We start from the raw sequence: 17,096 nt of genomic DNA, 5'->3' as shown, positions 1-17,096 counted from the left end.
CAAACAATACTTGCATAAATTTTCTTCCTACATGACAATATTGTTGACTTTATAAAAACAGCTCATTCAATTGATTTTAAAGAAAAATTGATGATGCTGTATAATCATCAAGTATTAGAGTTACCTTTAACTGGAACATAATCAACAGAAGAAAAAAGCAAACAAAATATAACCAGAGACACTGAAGTTAAGAACAATCTAACAATAGCCAAAGGGGAGGGGGGAAGGGATAGTGGGGATAAGGGTTTTCAGGAACTACTGTAAAGGACACATGGACAAAACCAAAGAGGAGGGTGGAAGCAGGGGAGGGAGGTGGGTTTGGCTGGGGTTGGGTAGAGGGGTGGGGATAAAATGCATACAACTGTAATTGAACAACAATAAAGTAATTTAAAATTTTTTTTTAATTCTCTTTTATTCATTATTTGAAGTGTTTCCTTAATGACTTTGTTTTCACACACATACAAAAATACATTCCCATGGTAAACAAAACACAGTAAAATAAAATGAAGAAAGTACAATACATCTAAATCTCACCACAGAGATTCTCACTGTTAAACATGTATTTCCTGACAGAGCCATTTTTCTGTCCTGGAAATCGAGCACCAATTCAGGCCAGACTGCCTAGCTTCAAGTCTCCGCTCCATCACTAATTAGTGGTATGACCTTGGACAAATACTTAACCTCTTAACCTCAATTTTGTCTTCTGTTAAATGGGAATAAACAATACCTACTTCACAAGTTGTTCTGAGGATTAAATGATTTAATATTTATAAAGGTTCATAACAACAGTGCTGGCACATAGTAATTGCTATACAAGTATTTGACAAATAAAATAAATACGTATGATTATATTAAGACCTAAAAGTAGTATTACAAGTATTCTTTTATGCTTGATAAGTATAATCATGTCTATTGATATGTATTTATTTGCTTCTTATTTATATTATAAATAATGCTAATAGGTCTTATTTAAGTGATTATCAATTCATGATAAATTCCTGAAGATTATTATTGTGAAGTCAAATATCACTGCCAACGTCCTCTCCAGAAAGTCTGTAAAACATTTATATTCCATGTTTCTCCATTCCCCCATCAACAATGAGTTTTGTCAATATTTTTCATCTCTTTAGTCAGACAGGGAAAATCTCATTTTTATTTCACATACCACTGATCATTAGTGAGGTTGAAATGTTTTCATTTGCTTATTAGAAATTTATGTTTCTTCTTTGTTAATTGTCTTGTTTTTACCCATTTATCTACAGTTGAATTTTGTTTTTTATTACTTTTTATTTACTTTATAAATATATAGGTGGGAAAAGTTTTCCATTTCTTTTAAACTTTTTCACAACTTTTTATTTTACAAATATGTAGTCATAATTAACATACATGTATAGTAATGAGTAGCCAACATTTTCCCATTTTTCTCTTTTTCATCCTTTTTCAAGGTATTTCTATTGTACTAAAGTTTTTCATTTTTATGTAGACAGATTTATCCATCTTGTGCTTGATGGCTCCTAGATCTCATGTCATAGTGAGAAAGGGTTTGTCAACACTCCCCTCAGAAATTTAATATTTAACTATGTTTTCTTCTGTTACTTTTATGACACTATATTTTAACCATTTGCAATTTATTTTGATATAAAGAATAAGGCAGGGATTCAAATTTTTTCCCAAATAGATAACCACTTTTCCCAATCCTACTTAATTAGCTTTCCCCTTTATCATAAAATGCTATCTTTATCATACACACTTGGTTTATCTACTGGACTATTTACTCGATTCCGTTAGTCTATCTAGTACTATCACGGTACAAGATTCTTTAAATTAATCTAGCTTTATAATATACTGTTCTATCTGATGGTAGAGGTATTCCCCTCACTAATGTTCTTTTCTAGACGTTTCTTGGCTGCTCATGTATATTTACTCTTCCACATGTATACTGGAATTATTTTTTCAGGTTCTCTCAAAAATTTTACTTTGGGATTTTTAATACACACACACACACAGGAAGGGGGACCCCCAAAAAACCTGAATTATCTTCTGGAGGGTGGGTCCCTTCTGGTATAGGCTTCCCCTGCTAGGGGAGTGTTCTAGGAAACCATCTGTACCAGTGTACCAGCTGGCGTTGCTGTGAGAAGCTACACTCGGCTTCAGTGAATTTTTTTTGAAGACTCTTCCAACATTTCATGATGGGCGGTTTAGGAGTGCACCTGCCCAGACTGTTCAGCAGTTTTTGAGCAAAAACAGCCTGACCGTGCCCCACGCCCTGCTTCACCCGATCTCACCCCAAGTGACCTTTTTTGGTATCCCCAGATGAAAAAACTCCTCAAAGGGAAACATTTTGTTGATGTGGAAGAGGTGAAACAAAATGGGCAGGAGCACTAAAAGGATCAAAATGGATGAGTTCAAAAACTGTTTTGAGCAGTGGAAAAAACATCTCAGTAGGTTATTGTGTCAAATGGAGAGTACTTTGAAGGTGACTGAAGTTTTAACATGAATAAATGCACAATTTTTTATAAATAAATTCTGGTTTTGTGGGAGTCTCCCTTCTTATATATGAAAAAATAATCATTTTACAATACTGTTTCTTAAATGAAGTACATAGTATAGAGCACTCAATAAATGTTGCTATTCCTATCTGAGAACAATGTAGTTCTTTATAGACATTTCTTCTTTAAAGATAAGGATCAGCTAATTAGAAAGAAAATTAAACTTACAAGTCTGATTGGGGTTGATATGCTGCTTCAGTACATCAACAGTGCCCAAACTAACCACAAGGCGCCTGCCAAACCAGAAAGAGACTACAGGCCCATGTCTCTCATGCAAATTAACCAGGAACTCGTGCAAACTTCCGCTGTTCACAATATCTGGAAGATTACCATCTCTGAGAGAAGAACAACATTTGACAAAATAATCAATTTAACTTGGAACAATCAGAAGAGCAACAATTAATTATGAATTAACTGTGTCAAGACACGAGACCAAAGGTACACGAATTTCAAATACTGCAAAACCCCAAACTCAATTATATTTGACATCTTGTTTTCTATAGATATATTTAGATATGGATTTGTCTGCTATTTTGAGAGTTCACAACACTTCAAAAAAAATAAGAAAGGTACACAAGAAACATCTGACTAAGACATTGGAAAACATCCCAGTTTTTGCAGCACCTCATTCTGAGACAGCAATGAACATCACCATAGGCTGATGAAAAACATTAGATCGTCTATGGCAAATTTTTTCTTTGTTCCTTCTATCTTAATCCTGACTATTTTCAACTTTCTCTGGCTAGGGGACATGAAAGCAAATGAAGGTTTTGATTTGTACAGCCTTCCTTTCTGTTCTTAATGAAGTTTGTGTTGTATGCCAAAAGGCAAGTTAAGAGTAAATAAAGGAATTAAATAAACTGATTAATCTAAAAATTTGCTTTACTTTCAACAGCAAGAATTAAGAGTTGACTGTATTTGATTCTAAAAAAAAATAATTACTCACTTTTCTTCAGTTGGAGTAATCCCCGGAATTCCTGCAGCTTGTCTGGAAGCCTTAAGGAACAATTTTAAAATAGTTTATTTAGGACAATGAATTATCAACATCATGTAAGTCAGGTGTGTTTTGCCATGACATCTGCAGAACCTTCAATGGCGGCTTCCCAATTAGGTTAAATCTCAGATATTATTTCTGTTAAATACAAAAACTGGGTTCTTTGTATTTAAAAGAATTATCTTAATATTCCTCCTCTGTGTCAATTAAACTAAGGTGTTTGAAGAATTTAACATACATTCCACATAAATTAATACACAGTCAAGCACAGTTTTCTTTATTCAATGTCTATATATGGTCCCATCTGGCTTGGCTTAAACAATAAATCAATGTCATGCTTATAATACTTTCATTCCTAAAATAGTTCTCCTCTTTCTAGTCAAAGAAGTTACCAAAACACAACATGATATTCACTTTTTGCTTTAATAGTTATTATTGTCAGGGTCATACAGTCATGGAGGTGTCTGGTACAGAAATAAACAGCAAAATAATTCATAACAAATTGTTCAAATGACGGACTTTAAGAAATGAACTGGGAAGAAGTTTGGGGAATTTCTGTAAGTTTGTAGCAGGCTTACGGTTGGTGTGTTTGGGGTCAGTATTATTTTTGATTAAGCATATAACTTTTGTTAGCTATTTTTTAAATTATATTTCATTGATTATGCTATTATAGTTATCTCAATTTTTCCTCCTTTGCCACCCTCCACCCAACAACCCCCACTCCCTTGAGCAATCCCCTCACCATTGTTCATGTCCGTGGGTCATGAGTATAAATAACTTCTTTAGCTACTCCATTTCCTGTACTGTGCTTTACATCCCCATAGCTATTCTGTAACTACCTGTTTGTACCTGTAAATCCCCTCACCTCTTCACCCATTCCCCACACCCCCCTCCCAAGTGGCAATCATCAAAACACTCTCTATATCCATAATTCTGTCTCTGTTCTCATTTGTTTTTTTAGATTCAATTTTTGATAGATAGGAGTTTTGATGTTCTTTTTCTTAAATAAGTTCTTTTAACATTTCATATAATAGTTTGGGGATGATGAACTCCTTTAGTTTTTTCTTATCTGGGAAGCTCTTTATCTGCTCTCCAATTCTAAATGATAGCTTTGCTGGGTAGAGCAATCTTGGCTGTAGGTCTCTGCTTTTCATGACTTGGAACATATCTTGCCTGCAAAGTTTCTTTTGAGAAATCAGCTGACAGTCTTATAGGAACTCCCCTTTAGGTAACTAAGTACTTTTCTCTTGCTGCTTTTAATATTCTCTCTTTATCTTTAACCTTTGGCATTTTAATTATGCTGTGTCTTGGATTGGGCCTCTTTGCATCCATCTTGTTTGGGACTCTCTTGCTTCCTGGATTTGTACATCTATCCCCTTCACCAAATTAGGGAAGTTTTCTTTCAAATAGATTTTTTTTCAAATAGATTTCAAATTTCTTGCTCTTTCTCTTCTCCTTCTGGTACCCCCTATGATGCAAATGTTTGAATATTTAAAGTTGTCCCAGAGGCTCCTTACACTGTCCTCATTTTTTTTGGATTCTCTTTTCTTCTTGTTGTTCTGATTGGTTGTTTTTTGCTTGCTTATTTTTCCAAATCATTGATTTGATTCTCAGCTTCATCCACTCTACTGTTGTTTCCTTGTAAATTGTTCTTTCAATTAGTGTATCCTTCATTTCTGACTGGATCTTTTTTATGCCGTTGAGGCCCTCACTAAGTTCATTGAGCATCCTTATAAACAGTGTTTTGAATTTGCCATCTGATAGATTGCTTATCTCCATTTTGTTTAGTTCTTCTTCTGGAGTTTTGATCTGTTCTTTCATTTGAGCCATGTTTCTTTGTCTCCTCATTTTGGAAACCTCCCTGTGTTTGTTTCTAGACTCCCTGTCCTGGTAGCGTGACCTAATCTAGTAGATGTCCTGTAGGGTCCAGTGGCACAACCTCCCCATCGCCCAAGCTGACTACTGAAGATGTGCCCTTTGTGTGGGCTGAGTACACCCTCCTCTTGTAGTTGAGCCTTGATTGCTTTTGGCAGGTCAATGGGAGGGATTTACTCGGGCCAGTCAGTGGCAAGGACTGGCTGTGAACACTAATTACCAACTTCCAGCCTCTGTGGATGTTCAGCTGTGCAGGGGCAGAATGGTGGAGCTCCCTGGTAGTCTGTAGCTGTCCACTGGGTGCACAGGCTCTGGGGTTTCCTGGGTGGTGCAGACCAAGATCAGCCCCTTCCCGTGTTCTGCCTGGGACCACTCTGCATGAGGTATAAAGCAATCTGAGATGGCTGCTATTTGTGCTGGGCTTGGAGATTCCCAAGCGAAGCCAAGCTGTGAATCTAGGCTGGCTGCTGCTAGTGCTAGGCCCGAGCCACTTGGCTTTTGAGGGGATTTAGGAAGTTTTGAAGCTTGAGCCAAGGCCGGCCATTCACATGGAAAAGTCATGGTGAACAGGCTGGTTGGGCCTGTAAGTTGGGTGGAACAGAGTCTCAGGGGATCTCCAGGGTGAGGCATACAGTGTTAGCCAGGTTGATGGAGTCTCAGATATGGTACCTGCCTGCTGGCTCTGTGGCTCTGTGGGAGGAGGGTTCAGAAAAAGGCACCTGCCTAACTTTCTGTCTGTGAGAAAGCTGTCCCCCAGTTCCTTCCCTGATGCCGGAAACTTCAGTTCCTCCTTGTATGCCACTGGTGCCTTTCAAGCTGCTACCCCAGTGCTGGAGCTCAGAGGGAGTGTCTGAGTAAGTCCATTTGTGGGTTCTTTAAGGGAAACTGCTCCAGACTTCAGGAGTTTCTTCCGCTGACTTAGTCCCCACTGGTTTTTGCAGCCTGAAGTACGGAGACTTATCTTCCTGGCACTGGAAACTTGGTCTGGGGTGCCTATTGTGGGAATGGGGCTCCTAACTCACCAGATATCCCTCCCAAATTTTTAACCACCACATGTGTGGATATGGGACCAGCCCAATCAGCATCTCCACACCTCCTATCAGTCTGGATGGATGTGGTTTCTTTAATTCTGTAGTTGTCAGACTTCCATTCAACTAGATTTCTGACCATTCTCAGTGTAGGTCATTCTACATTCTAGTTGTAATTTTTATGTCACTGTGCAAGGAGGTGAGACGTGTTTACCTATGCCACTATCTGGACCAAAGTGCATGTAACTTTTATATAAGACTTTTATAAAATAATTTTTAGCCCTGACCAGTGTGCTCAGTTGTTTGGGGGTCATTCTGCGAAGCTAAAGGTAGCTGGTCTGATTCCCAGTCAGGGCACATGCCTGGGCTCTGGGTTTGGTCCATGGCCAGGGCACGTGCAAGAGGCAACTGATTGAAGTTTCTCTCTCACATTGATATTTCTCTCCCTCTCTTTCTCCCTCCCTTCCTCTTTTTCTAAAAATAAATAAATAAAATTTTGAACAAAATAATTTGTAAATAAACATTTATAGAAAAAATAAAGTATTCAATTCCAGAATCAATTCTGAATTTTCTTAATGATTTTGACTAGTACTAATCAGAGTGTATCTATTTGGCATAGTCTACTTAACATTATATAAATAAAGGAATCTTATTTGTTTATTTGAACATTTAAAGCCTAAATTATGTGCTATCATGTATGTTCCTTCGTTATTTTTCATTATTATAAGTTGTGCTATAAAAAGCTTTGTGTAACTTTTGTTTTGTTCTCCTTTGGGGTATGTACGCCAAAAGAGAAATCTAGGTAGAACTGAGGAATTTTATAATTTCTGCTAATTACTACAAAAATGCTATCTAGAATAGCACGCATAACTTGCATTTAACAGATAACTATGAAACCTACAATGCATAATTTAGTTCTACAGTCTCACCAATAATGAATGTTTTTCCAGTTTAATATAATAAATAGTGGGGGAAAGGATGGAAAGAATCCCGTAACTTGAAAAAGATAAAGTCAGTGGCATAAAACATCCTGTTTTAATTTTCTAGGATGAAATTATTAATGGCTGAAAACACATTTCTTGATTTCTCTTTAAACATGGTAGCTTGATAACATTCATCTGTTATCTCTTGCTCCTAAAATCCCACTAAAATAAAAGTGAAGAAATAAAAAAGAAGAAAGTAAGGGTAAAGAGAATGAAAGAGGAGACAACAGTAGATGAAAATCCAACCAATTTTTTGAAAGGGTTAAGCTGTTGGAACAGTGATTATTGAGATAGTTGTGAGGCCACATCTGGGGGTGGACAGAGGATTCCTGCAAGAAGCAACCTGATTGCATTCCTTAACCAGAAAAGCATGATAAGACACAAGACTTTAACAGTTAGTAAAAAGTCAGGCCCTGGCCTGGATTACTCAAAAGGTTATGGGCTCAATCCCAGGTCAGGGCACATACCTAGGTTGCAGGTTTGATCCCTAGGTGCATGAGGGAGGCAACCAATTGATGTCTCTCTCTCTCTCTCTCTCTCTCTCTCTCTCTCTCTCTCTCTCTCTCTCTCAAATCAATAAACATGCACTTGGTAAGGACTAAAACAAAAAGAGTCAAGGTTGGTATAAAGAATCTTTAGACACATACCTAGGTGTCTTTCTCCATTCCTGTGATTACCATCCTTCTGGAAGAAGACCTTGATTCCAGATTCAAGAACAACAGTCTGGGGAGGGGGAGGCCCTATAATTCTAAGGGAAGATTATTTCAAGCCTAGAATTTATACCAAGCCTAATTATTATTCAAGTGTGAAGCTAGAACAAAAGATTTTCAAACAATCAAGGTCTCATAAAATGTATTTTCCATGCACACTTTTTAAGGAAGCTATTGGAAAATGGTGCTCTGCAGGAAATAAAATAAGTAAAAATACAGAGAGAGAGCATGAGAGAGAATGGAGGCCAAGATGGAGGCGTAGGTAGACACACTGTGCCACCTCACACAACCAAAAGAATGACAACAAATTTAAAAAAACAACCAGAACTGCCAGAAAATCGAACTGTATGGAAGTCCAACAACCAAGGAGTTAAAAAAGAAACATTCATCCAAACCAGTAGCAGGGGCGGAGATGGGCAGCTGGGTGGAGAGGACTTGTGGCAAGGAGGCAGCTGGAAGACCCGGGCAGGCAGTCCCACATTTGTGCAGATAAACCAGGAGGAACAACTGGGGAGTGAGACAGACCACACAACCCAGGGTTCCAGCGTGGGGAAATAAAGCCTCAAACCTCTGACTGAAAACACCTGTGGGGGTTGAGGTGGTGGGAGAAATTCTCATAGGAGAGTTCAAGGAGAGATCCACAGGGGCCTAGAACCTACACAAGCCCACGTACCCGGGAAGCAGCACCAGAAGGGCCCAATTTGATTGTGGCTAGTGGAGGAAGTGACTGAAAACCGGCAGAGAGCATAGCAAGTGGCACTGTTCCTTCTCGGATCCCTCCCCCACATAGAGCGCCACAACACAGTGACGTGGGTTCCCCTGCCCTGGTGAACACCTAAAGCTCCACCCCTTACTATGTAAGAGGCATGCCAAGACCAAAAAATGGCCCAAATGGAAGAATAGATCAAAGCTCCAGAAAAAATACAACTAAGCAATGAAGAGATAGCCAACCTATCAGATGCACAGTTCAAAACACTGGTAATCAGAATGCTCACGGAAATGGTCGAATATGGTTGCAAATTAGATGAAGAAATGAAGGCTATGCTAAGTGAAATAAAGGAAAATGTACAGGGAACCAAGAGTGACAGGAAGGAAACTGAGACTCAAATCAACGATTTGGAGCAGAAGGAAGAAAGAAACATTCAACGAGAACAGAATGAAGAAACAAAAATTCAAAAAAATGAGGAGAGGCTTAGGAACCTCCAGGAGAACTTTAAATGTTCCAGCATCCAAATCATAAGGGTACCAGAAGGCGAAGAGGAAGAGCAAGAAATTGAAAACTTATTTGAAAACATGATGAAAGTGAACTTCCCCAATCTGGCAGAGGAAATAGACTTCCAGGAAGTCCAGGAAGCTCAGAGTCCCAAAGAAGTTGGATCCAAGGAGGAACACACCAAGGCACATCATAATTACATTAGCCAAGATTAAAGATAAGGAGAGAATCTTAACAGCAGCAATCTTAACTGTAGGTAACAGTTACCTACAAAGGAGTGCCCATAAGACTGTCAGGTGGTATCTCAAAAGAAACCTTGCAGGCAAGAAGGGGCTGGAAAGAAGTATTTGCAGTCATGAAAGGCAAGGACCTATACCTAAGATTACTCTATGCAGCAAAGCTATCACTTAGAATGGAAGGGCAGATAAAGTGCTTCTCAGATAAGGTCCAGTTAAAAGAGTTCATTATCACCAAGCCCTTATTATATGAAATGTTAAAGGGACTTATCTAAGAAAAAGAAGATAAAAAAATATGAACAGTAAAATGACAAGAAACTCACAGTTATTAACAACCGATCCTAAAACAAAAACAAAAACAAAGTAAGCAAACAACTAGAACAGGAACAGAACCACAGAAATGGAGATCACATGAAGGGTTATCAGCAGGGGAGTGGGTGGGGAGAGAGGGGGAAAAGGTACAGAGAATAAGTAGCATAAATGGTAGGTAGAAGATAGACAAGGGGAGGCTAAGAATAGTATAGGAAATGTAGAAGCCAAAGAACTTATATATATGATCCATGGACATGAACTAAAGGCGGGGAATGTGGGTGGGAGGGGGTGCACAGGGTGGAGGGGAATAAAGGGGGGGAAATGGGACAACTGTAATAGCGTACCCAATAAAATATATTTAAAATAATAATAATAATAAAAGAACAAGAGCTATGCAGCCCAATGAGATGGTTGGTAACCAGTACTGACTAGGGAAAGATAATGAAGGGGTCCAGAAAGGGTATCTTCACAGGACAGAACATACAACTGATGTCTTTAAATATTGGGAGAATTTCATGGAATAGTTTTATGCTGATACGTTGAAATATTTGGAAAAAACTACCGATGGGCAAAAGAGAATAAGTTGTTACGATGTGCAAATATAAACACAATCCCTCCCTACCACCCTAATACTGGCTTCCACAGTTCCGTCAACAGGCATAAAGACGGAGCCTCAGAAGGCTGGGTACTCTGGATAACATGACTTCTACACCAACCCTCACATTTCGTTACCAGAAATGAAGTATGAGCTCCAGAACGCCAGGTAAAAGGCCCTCCTGCACTTTACTACAGCCACATCTCCCAAATAGCTACAATGATGAGAGAGATCCCAAATCTGGTATGCACCTGGCATGGCCCAGCAAATCTTCAACCTCCCTGATAATTGTAGCCTTACCACTACCATCTGCCTTGAGACCATCCAGAATCATAATATGACTTTTTTCCTTACTTACATTAGATTCCACATGAGGCCCAGGATTACCATTCCCAAGTCTTCCCTCATCCCCCAGATTCCTATCCTTACAGGTTTATCCTCTTTCCTGAACCATCTCTCTCCCACACAAACCTCCCTCCTACTTCTGTCACTAATTCCATGGTCATACAGTAAATCTTAACATCACCAATAACTTCAACATCTCCAGAATTTTAACATCAAGCATCTGAATCTCCCAGCATCTATCTTTTCTCCTTACTATTTAAATTTTTTTTTATTTATTGACTTTAGAGAGAGAGAAACATCTATTTGTTGTTCCACTTATGCATTTACTGGTTGATTCTTGTATGTGCCCTGACTGGGCATCAAACGCACAACCTTAGCGTAGCAGGAGGACACTCGAACCAACTGAGCTGCCCTGCCAGGGCTCTTCTCACTATTTTTAATATCTTGATTCCCAAAACTACTTTTACCCCAAAGGACTTTTAACACTCTGGCTCATGTACTCATTTCCCACTCTAACCAGTCATTATGACCACTCCTTTGTGTACGCCCTTAACTCCTTCACTCTGTATCCTTTTGTCACAGTCACTTAGCAAAACACCTAATTTTGATTAAATCCAATGTTCTGCTAACTGCCTCTGAACCCACACAGCTGAAAAAAAAAAAAACCAGCTGGGAAGAAACACAGCCACATTGACTAGTCTCATTTTAATTTCATGAACTTCAAGTGAGCTACCCAGAAATGACACATTTCCCTAGTCTGTTGCTTTCCTAATCTAGATGACTATTTCACTCCTTCTCTCTCTTCCTCAAATCCCCTGACCTAACCAATAACTGATCATCTTGTTTCTATTTTATTGAAAAAATAAAAGCAATCAGGAGATTACCTCCACATATAGCTAGCCATCTATCTGCCTACAGTTGTGCCCGTACATTCCACCTTCCCTCCTGTCACCATGGGTGAACTCTCTATGCTCCACATGGAGTGTACCCCCATACCTCCAAAACCCACACTAGATCCCACCCCATCCTGCCTAGTGAAGAAAATTGATTCAACATTTCTCTCTTCTGTTCTTACATCATCAATTTTCCCTCATGATTTGACAATCCTCACCAGCATAGTAACATAATGTAATTTCTCCCACCTTAAAAAATTCCATTTACCTCACTTCCCTCATCACTTACCACCCCCCTTTCCAGAAAAACTCTGAAGAGTTGTCTATACTTGATATCCCTAAATTCACTCCATGAAGGTTTATCATCCCCACTATTCCACTGAAATTGCTCTTCTTTAAATAATCAATGCTACTGAGAACCAAGATGGCGGCGTAGGTAGACACACTGCGCCTCCTCGCACAACCAGAACTGACAGAGAATCGAACGGCAAGGGGGACCAACACCAAGGAAACAGAAAATAATCATTCATCCAGACTGGTAGGAGGGGCGGAGACGGCACTGGGGTGGAGAGGACTCGCGTGGCTGTGGCGGGACTGAGACTGGCGGAGTGTGGGACAAATGGCGCAGGCAGTCCGAGCACTAGCAGACCCTGCGGTCCCACATTTGCACAGATAAACCCAGAGGGCCGGACTCAGAGTGGCGGAGAGTGGGGCAGGCAGAGTGGCAGGTAGCACCTTGCGGCACCACATTCGCCCACAGATAAACCGGACGAACGGCGGGCAGAGAAGCAGACCGCTGCGCAACCCAGGGCTCCAGCTCGGGGAAATAAAAGCCTCAAACCTCTGATTGAAAGCGCCCCTGGGGGTTGGGGCAGCAGCAGGAGAGACTCCCAGCCTCACAGGAGAGGTTGTTGGAGAGACCCACAGGGGCCTAGAGTGTGCACAGGCCCACTTACTCGGGAACCAGCACCAGAGGGGCCCAGTTTGATTGTGGGTAGCGGAGTGAAAGACTGAAATCCGGAGGAGAGTGAAGCGGGCGCCATTGCTCCCTCTCGGCCCCGCCCCCACGTACAGCGTCACAGCGCTGTGACCAGCATTACCCCGCCCCGGTGAACACCTAAGGCTCCGCCCCTTAAAGTAACAGAGGCGCCAAGACAAACAAACAAACAAAAAAATGGCCCAAATGACAGAACCCTTCAAAGCTTCAGAAAAAATACAACTAAGCGACGAAGAGATAGCCAACCTATCGGATGCACAGTTCAAAGCACTGGTTATCAATATGCTCACAGACTTGGTTGAATCTATTCGAAAAACAGATGAAAAAATGAAGCCTATGCTAAGAGAAACAAAGGAAAATGTACAGGGAACCAATAGTGATGAGAAGGAAACTGGGACTCAAATCAATGGTATGGACCAGAAGGAAGAAACAAACATCCAACCAGAAAAGAATGAAGAAACAAGAACTTGGAAAAATGAGGAGAGGCTTAGGAACCTCCAGGACACCTTGAAACGTTCCAACATCCGAATTACAGGGGTGCCAGAAGGAGAAGAGGAAGAACAAAAAATTGAAAACTTATTTGAACAAATAATGGAGAACTTCCCCGATCTGGCAAAGGAAATAGACTTCCGGGAAGTCCAGGAAGCTCAGAGAGTCCCAAAGAAGCTGGACCCAAGGAGGAACACAACAAGGCACACCATAATTACATTACCCAAGATTAAACGCAAGGACCTACATCCAAGATTACTGTATCCAGCAAAGCTATCATTTAGAATGGAAGGGAGGATAAAGTGCTTCTCAGATACGGTCAAGTTGAAGAGGCTCATCATCACCAAGCCCTTATTATATGAAATGTTAAAGGGAGTTACCTAAGAAAAAGAAGATCAAAAATAGGAACAGTAAAAATGACAGCAAACTCACAGTTATTAACGACCACACATAAAACAAAAACGAGAGCAAACTAGGCAAACAACTAGAACATGAGGGTTGTCAATAAGGGAGTGGGAGGGGGAGAGGGGGGTAAAGGTACAGAGAATAAGTAGCATAGATGATAGGTGGAAAATAGACAGGGGGAGGGTAAAAATAGTGTAGGAAATGTAGAAGCCAAAGAACTTATAAGTATGACCCATGGACATGAACTATGGGGGGGGAACGTGGGAGGGAGGGGGGTGGGCAGGATGGAGTGGAGTGGGGGGGGAATGGGACAACTGTAATAGCATAATCAATAAATATATTAAAAAAAAAAAAAAAAAAAAAATAATCAATGCTACTAAATTGTCAGGTGTTAACTTACAAGACATATCTGCAACATAACTTAGCTGATTACTGGCTTCCATTTAAAACTCTTGGCTTCCTTCTATTTATCTGGCTGTGTCTCCTTTGTTGGCTCTTTTTCCTCTCCTCAACCTCTAAATATTGGAGAGTCCAGAGCTTGTCCTTGGACCTCTTCTCTCCTGCATCTTTACTCCCCGGGAAATCGCAACTAGCCTGGTGGTAACTACCATTTATACACCTACAGCTCCCAAGTAAACATTGCCAGCCTGGACTTTTTCTTAAACTCAAGACTTATATACCCAGTTATCTATCTATTCAGCGTCTCCACCTTGCTATCTAACAGGCACCTTATATCTAGCCTATCCAAAACCAGACTCCTGATCTCTATGAATCCCCACTACCTTCCACCAAGTAAAACTAAACAAAACAAACAACAAAACCCTGATTTCCCTGGAGTTAATCCATCCTTCCAGCTACTCAGGCTAAAAAAAATGTGTTTTCCTTGACGCCTCTTTCTCACATTTCAAATACAATCCATTGGGAAATCCCATTGGCTTTATCTTCACAATACACCAGGTCTCACCAACTCTGCTACCCTGGCCCACGCCAACACCATCTCTCACCAAACTTATTATCATAGCCTCTTAACTACTCTTCCAGCTCCCACCCTTGCCTCAGGTCCACAAATCTATTTTTAACATAGCAGCCAAAATGAATCTTTTAAAATTTAACTAACAAAATTCTATTTGAACTCTCTGAAATGTAAAATGTCACTCTTCTGTTGAAACCCTTCCGTGGCTTCTGACCTCAGAGTAAAAGCCACCCATAAGATGGCCTGCAACTACAGTCTGCCCTTCATCCCCATAACTGGGACATTATCTTTCTTAACTAGTCTCTTCACTCCAGCCACACCGGTCCCCTTCTTTTTCTGAACACATGCAAGGTTTGTACTTGCTCTTCTCCTTGCCTGCACAGCTTTCCCAGATGCTTGAAGGGCCTGCTCCTTCATCCCCTTCAGGTTTTCACTCAAATGTCTCCTTATCTCTCGAACATCTACTAAAAAATAATAATCCTACTACCCCCAACTTTACTGTTCTGTGTAATACTTAACACTAATATATAACATACGTTATTTCTTTATATTGTTTCCCCTCACTAAAACACAAAATTCTGTAAGTCAAGAAGTTTCTGTGTAGGTGCTCACTGCGGCATCCCCAGCACATAAAGCCCTGTCTGGTGCACATTTGGTTGAAAAAATAAATAGTATTACTCCTATTAACTAATCGAAGTATAGCCTCATATAAAGACTATCAAAAACTCAAGACCTGGAGCCTCTAAATATAGATTCTCAGAAAGTAAGATATACCGGAAATTCCAAAGTGCGCAGTTGCAACATTCCAGTCTAATCTATGTACCGGATCTGAAATGTTTAAGGTGTTCCGTCATTCTCAGTGATGCACTTGGTGCTGTTCAGCTACTTCACAGCTTTTTCTATCAAACCACCCCTTGCTTTGTAGAGCACGTTTTCAGAATTGCACTGCGAAGTTGACAGAGGCAAGTAGAGAAAGAAGGCTAGCATGAGATTCAGAGAAAAAGAGTGGCCAAGTGAAGCTCAAACATAACCCACCACAGTGCTCATTCCACGGCCCAATCTGTCTCTGAGACCCTATGAGGAGCAAGACCCAGGCTGGGCCTTCAGGACTTGGGACTTGGGTAATGACAGGTCAAAAGACAGGTGTTAAGGGAGGGAGCGCGCGCGCGCGCGCACACACACACACACACACACACACACACACTGCTGGGAGAATCCTCGGGGAAGGACTAAGGAATGGCACACCCAGGAGTTCCCTCCCAGACACCCCAGAAAATGAAGTTTGGGTTTGGCAGTTACTGCCAAACAGCCACTCAAAGTACTTGAGACGCGCCCTGTAACGGGGCGCAAGGAGGCCGGACCGGAGGACCAGCCCTCAGCCCTCCCCCGGCCACGAGGCTTTTCCCGGGCTCCCCAGGGTCCTTGCGCCCGCGCAGCTGAGCCACCAGCCGCTCTCCCAGCGCGGGTTGCTCGCTCGGGGTGCCCAGCACGTCCTGCGAGCGCAGTCCCGGCTCCGGGGCGGGAGCAGGACCTGGAACCATCCCCTCAGGCCCGCCCCCGGAGGCCCGCTGCGGGTAGAAAGACGTGGCTGTGGGGCCCACGGGGCCTGGGGCGGCGGTCAGACCCCCAGAGGGCCGAGTGGGCGGTTACCGGGTAGAGGTAGAGCACTGCCGCCACCAACGCCAGCAAGAAGGTAATGGCGAAGATCGCGAAGTCCAACATGGTGTTCTGCCCGGGAGCCACTTCTCGGATCCACAGCTCGGGCTGGGCCTGGCTGGACCTGAGGAAGGAGCCGCTGGGCGAGGCGCCCCGCAGGACCCGCGAGCGAATGGGTCTCGGGGGGCGTGGCCAAGGCCCGGCCGGGCAGGCGGGAAGAGCAATGCACTGCCGAGGAGAGGCGGGGACTAGACTTCAGGACACGGCCAGGACTTGGGCACTGAGTTGCTGGGGAGAGCAGAGGCCAGGCTTCTAAGAAACTTAAGAAGTTGTCACAGTTGTACCCTGACCAACACTTTTTGCAGCGGCTTTAAGATTAAAGCCTCTAAAACAATGATTAGCATGGTGTGGTCCCGGGACTAGTAGCAGCAGCATTGCCGGGGAATGCTCTAGATATGCGGATTCTCCATCCCACCCCGGACTTACAGAATCAGACAGTGGGGAAGGAGAGGTTCCCAGCTATCCGTGTTTTAACAAAGCTGTTAAAACGCAGTGAGAGCTACTGATCTAAGGTAACCTGAATAGGGACGAGTCAGAGTAAAGCACCTTTAGAGGTTCCTGTTTCGCAAAAGAATTTGAAGTGGTAGGAAACGTACATCCGTGACAATATTTTGTTTGGCCCCGCCCTTACGAAAAAGGGGTATCTACTTTAGCATTTAGATTAGTTGTTCTAACCTAGGATCCCTCTTCCTCTATTTCACGTGAGTTTTGACATGGATAATGTAAGGCAAAGCCTGCTATTCACTGCTGCTCCATTTGGTGAAAGCGTCCAAGTGTTGATAG

At 41.7% G+C, this 17,096-nt stretch overlaps 1 protein-coding gene across 1 annotated transcript in view; it reads right to left on the bottom strand.

Annotated features, from left to right (window-relative positions):
* The window catches only part of CYP20A1 (cytochrome P450 family 20 subfamily A member 1), a 62,847-nt gene extending 46,408 nt beyond the window's left edge, over window positions 1-16,439 (bottom strand). The window contains exons 1-3 of the mRNA XM_024563971.4: window positions 16,248-16,439; window positions 3,496-3,545; window positions 2,718-2,884 (exon numbers count right to left, since the gene is read on the bottom strand). Coding sequence (XP_024419739.2) covers window positions 2,718-2,884; window positions 3,496-3,545; window positions 16,248-16,319 — 289 coding nt within the window. The 5' untranslated portion in view covers window positions 16,320-16,439. The remainder of the gene's footprint in view (window positions 1-2,717; window positions 2,885-3,495; window positions 3,546-16,247) is intronic.
* Window positions 16,440-17,096: the final 657 nt, after the last annotated feature.

This window comes from Desmodus rotundus, chromosome 2, assembly GCF_022682495.2.
Source record: "Desmodus rotundus isolate HL8 chromosome 2, HLdesRot8A.1, whole genome shotgun sequence".
NCBI lineage: Eukaryota > Metazoa > Chordata > Mammalia > Chiroptera > Phyllostomidae > Desmodus > Desmodus rotundus.
This window is presented reverse-complemented; position numbering and strand designations above follow the sequence as displayed.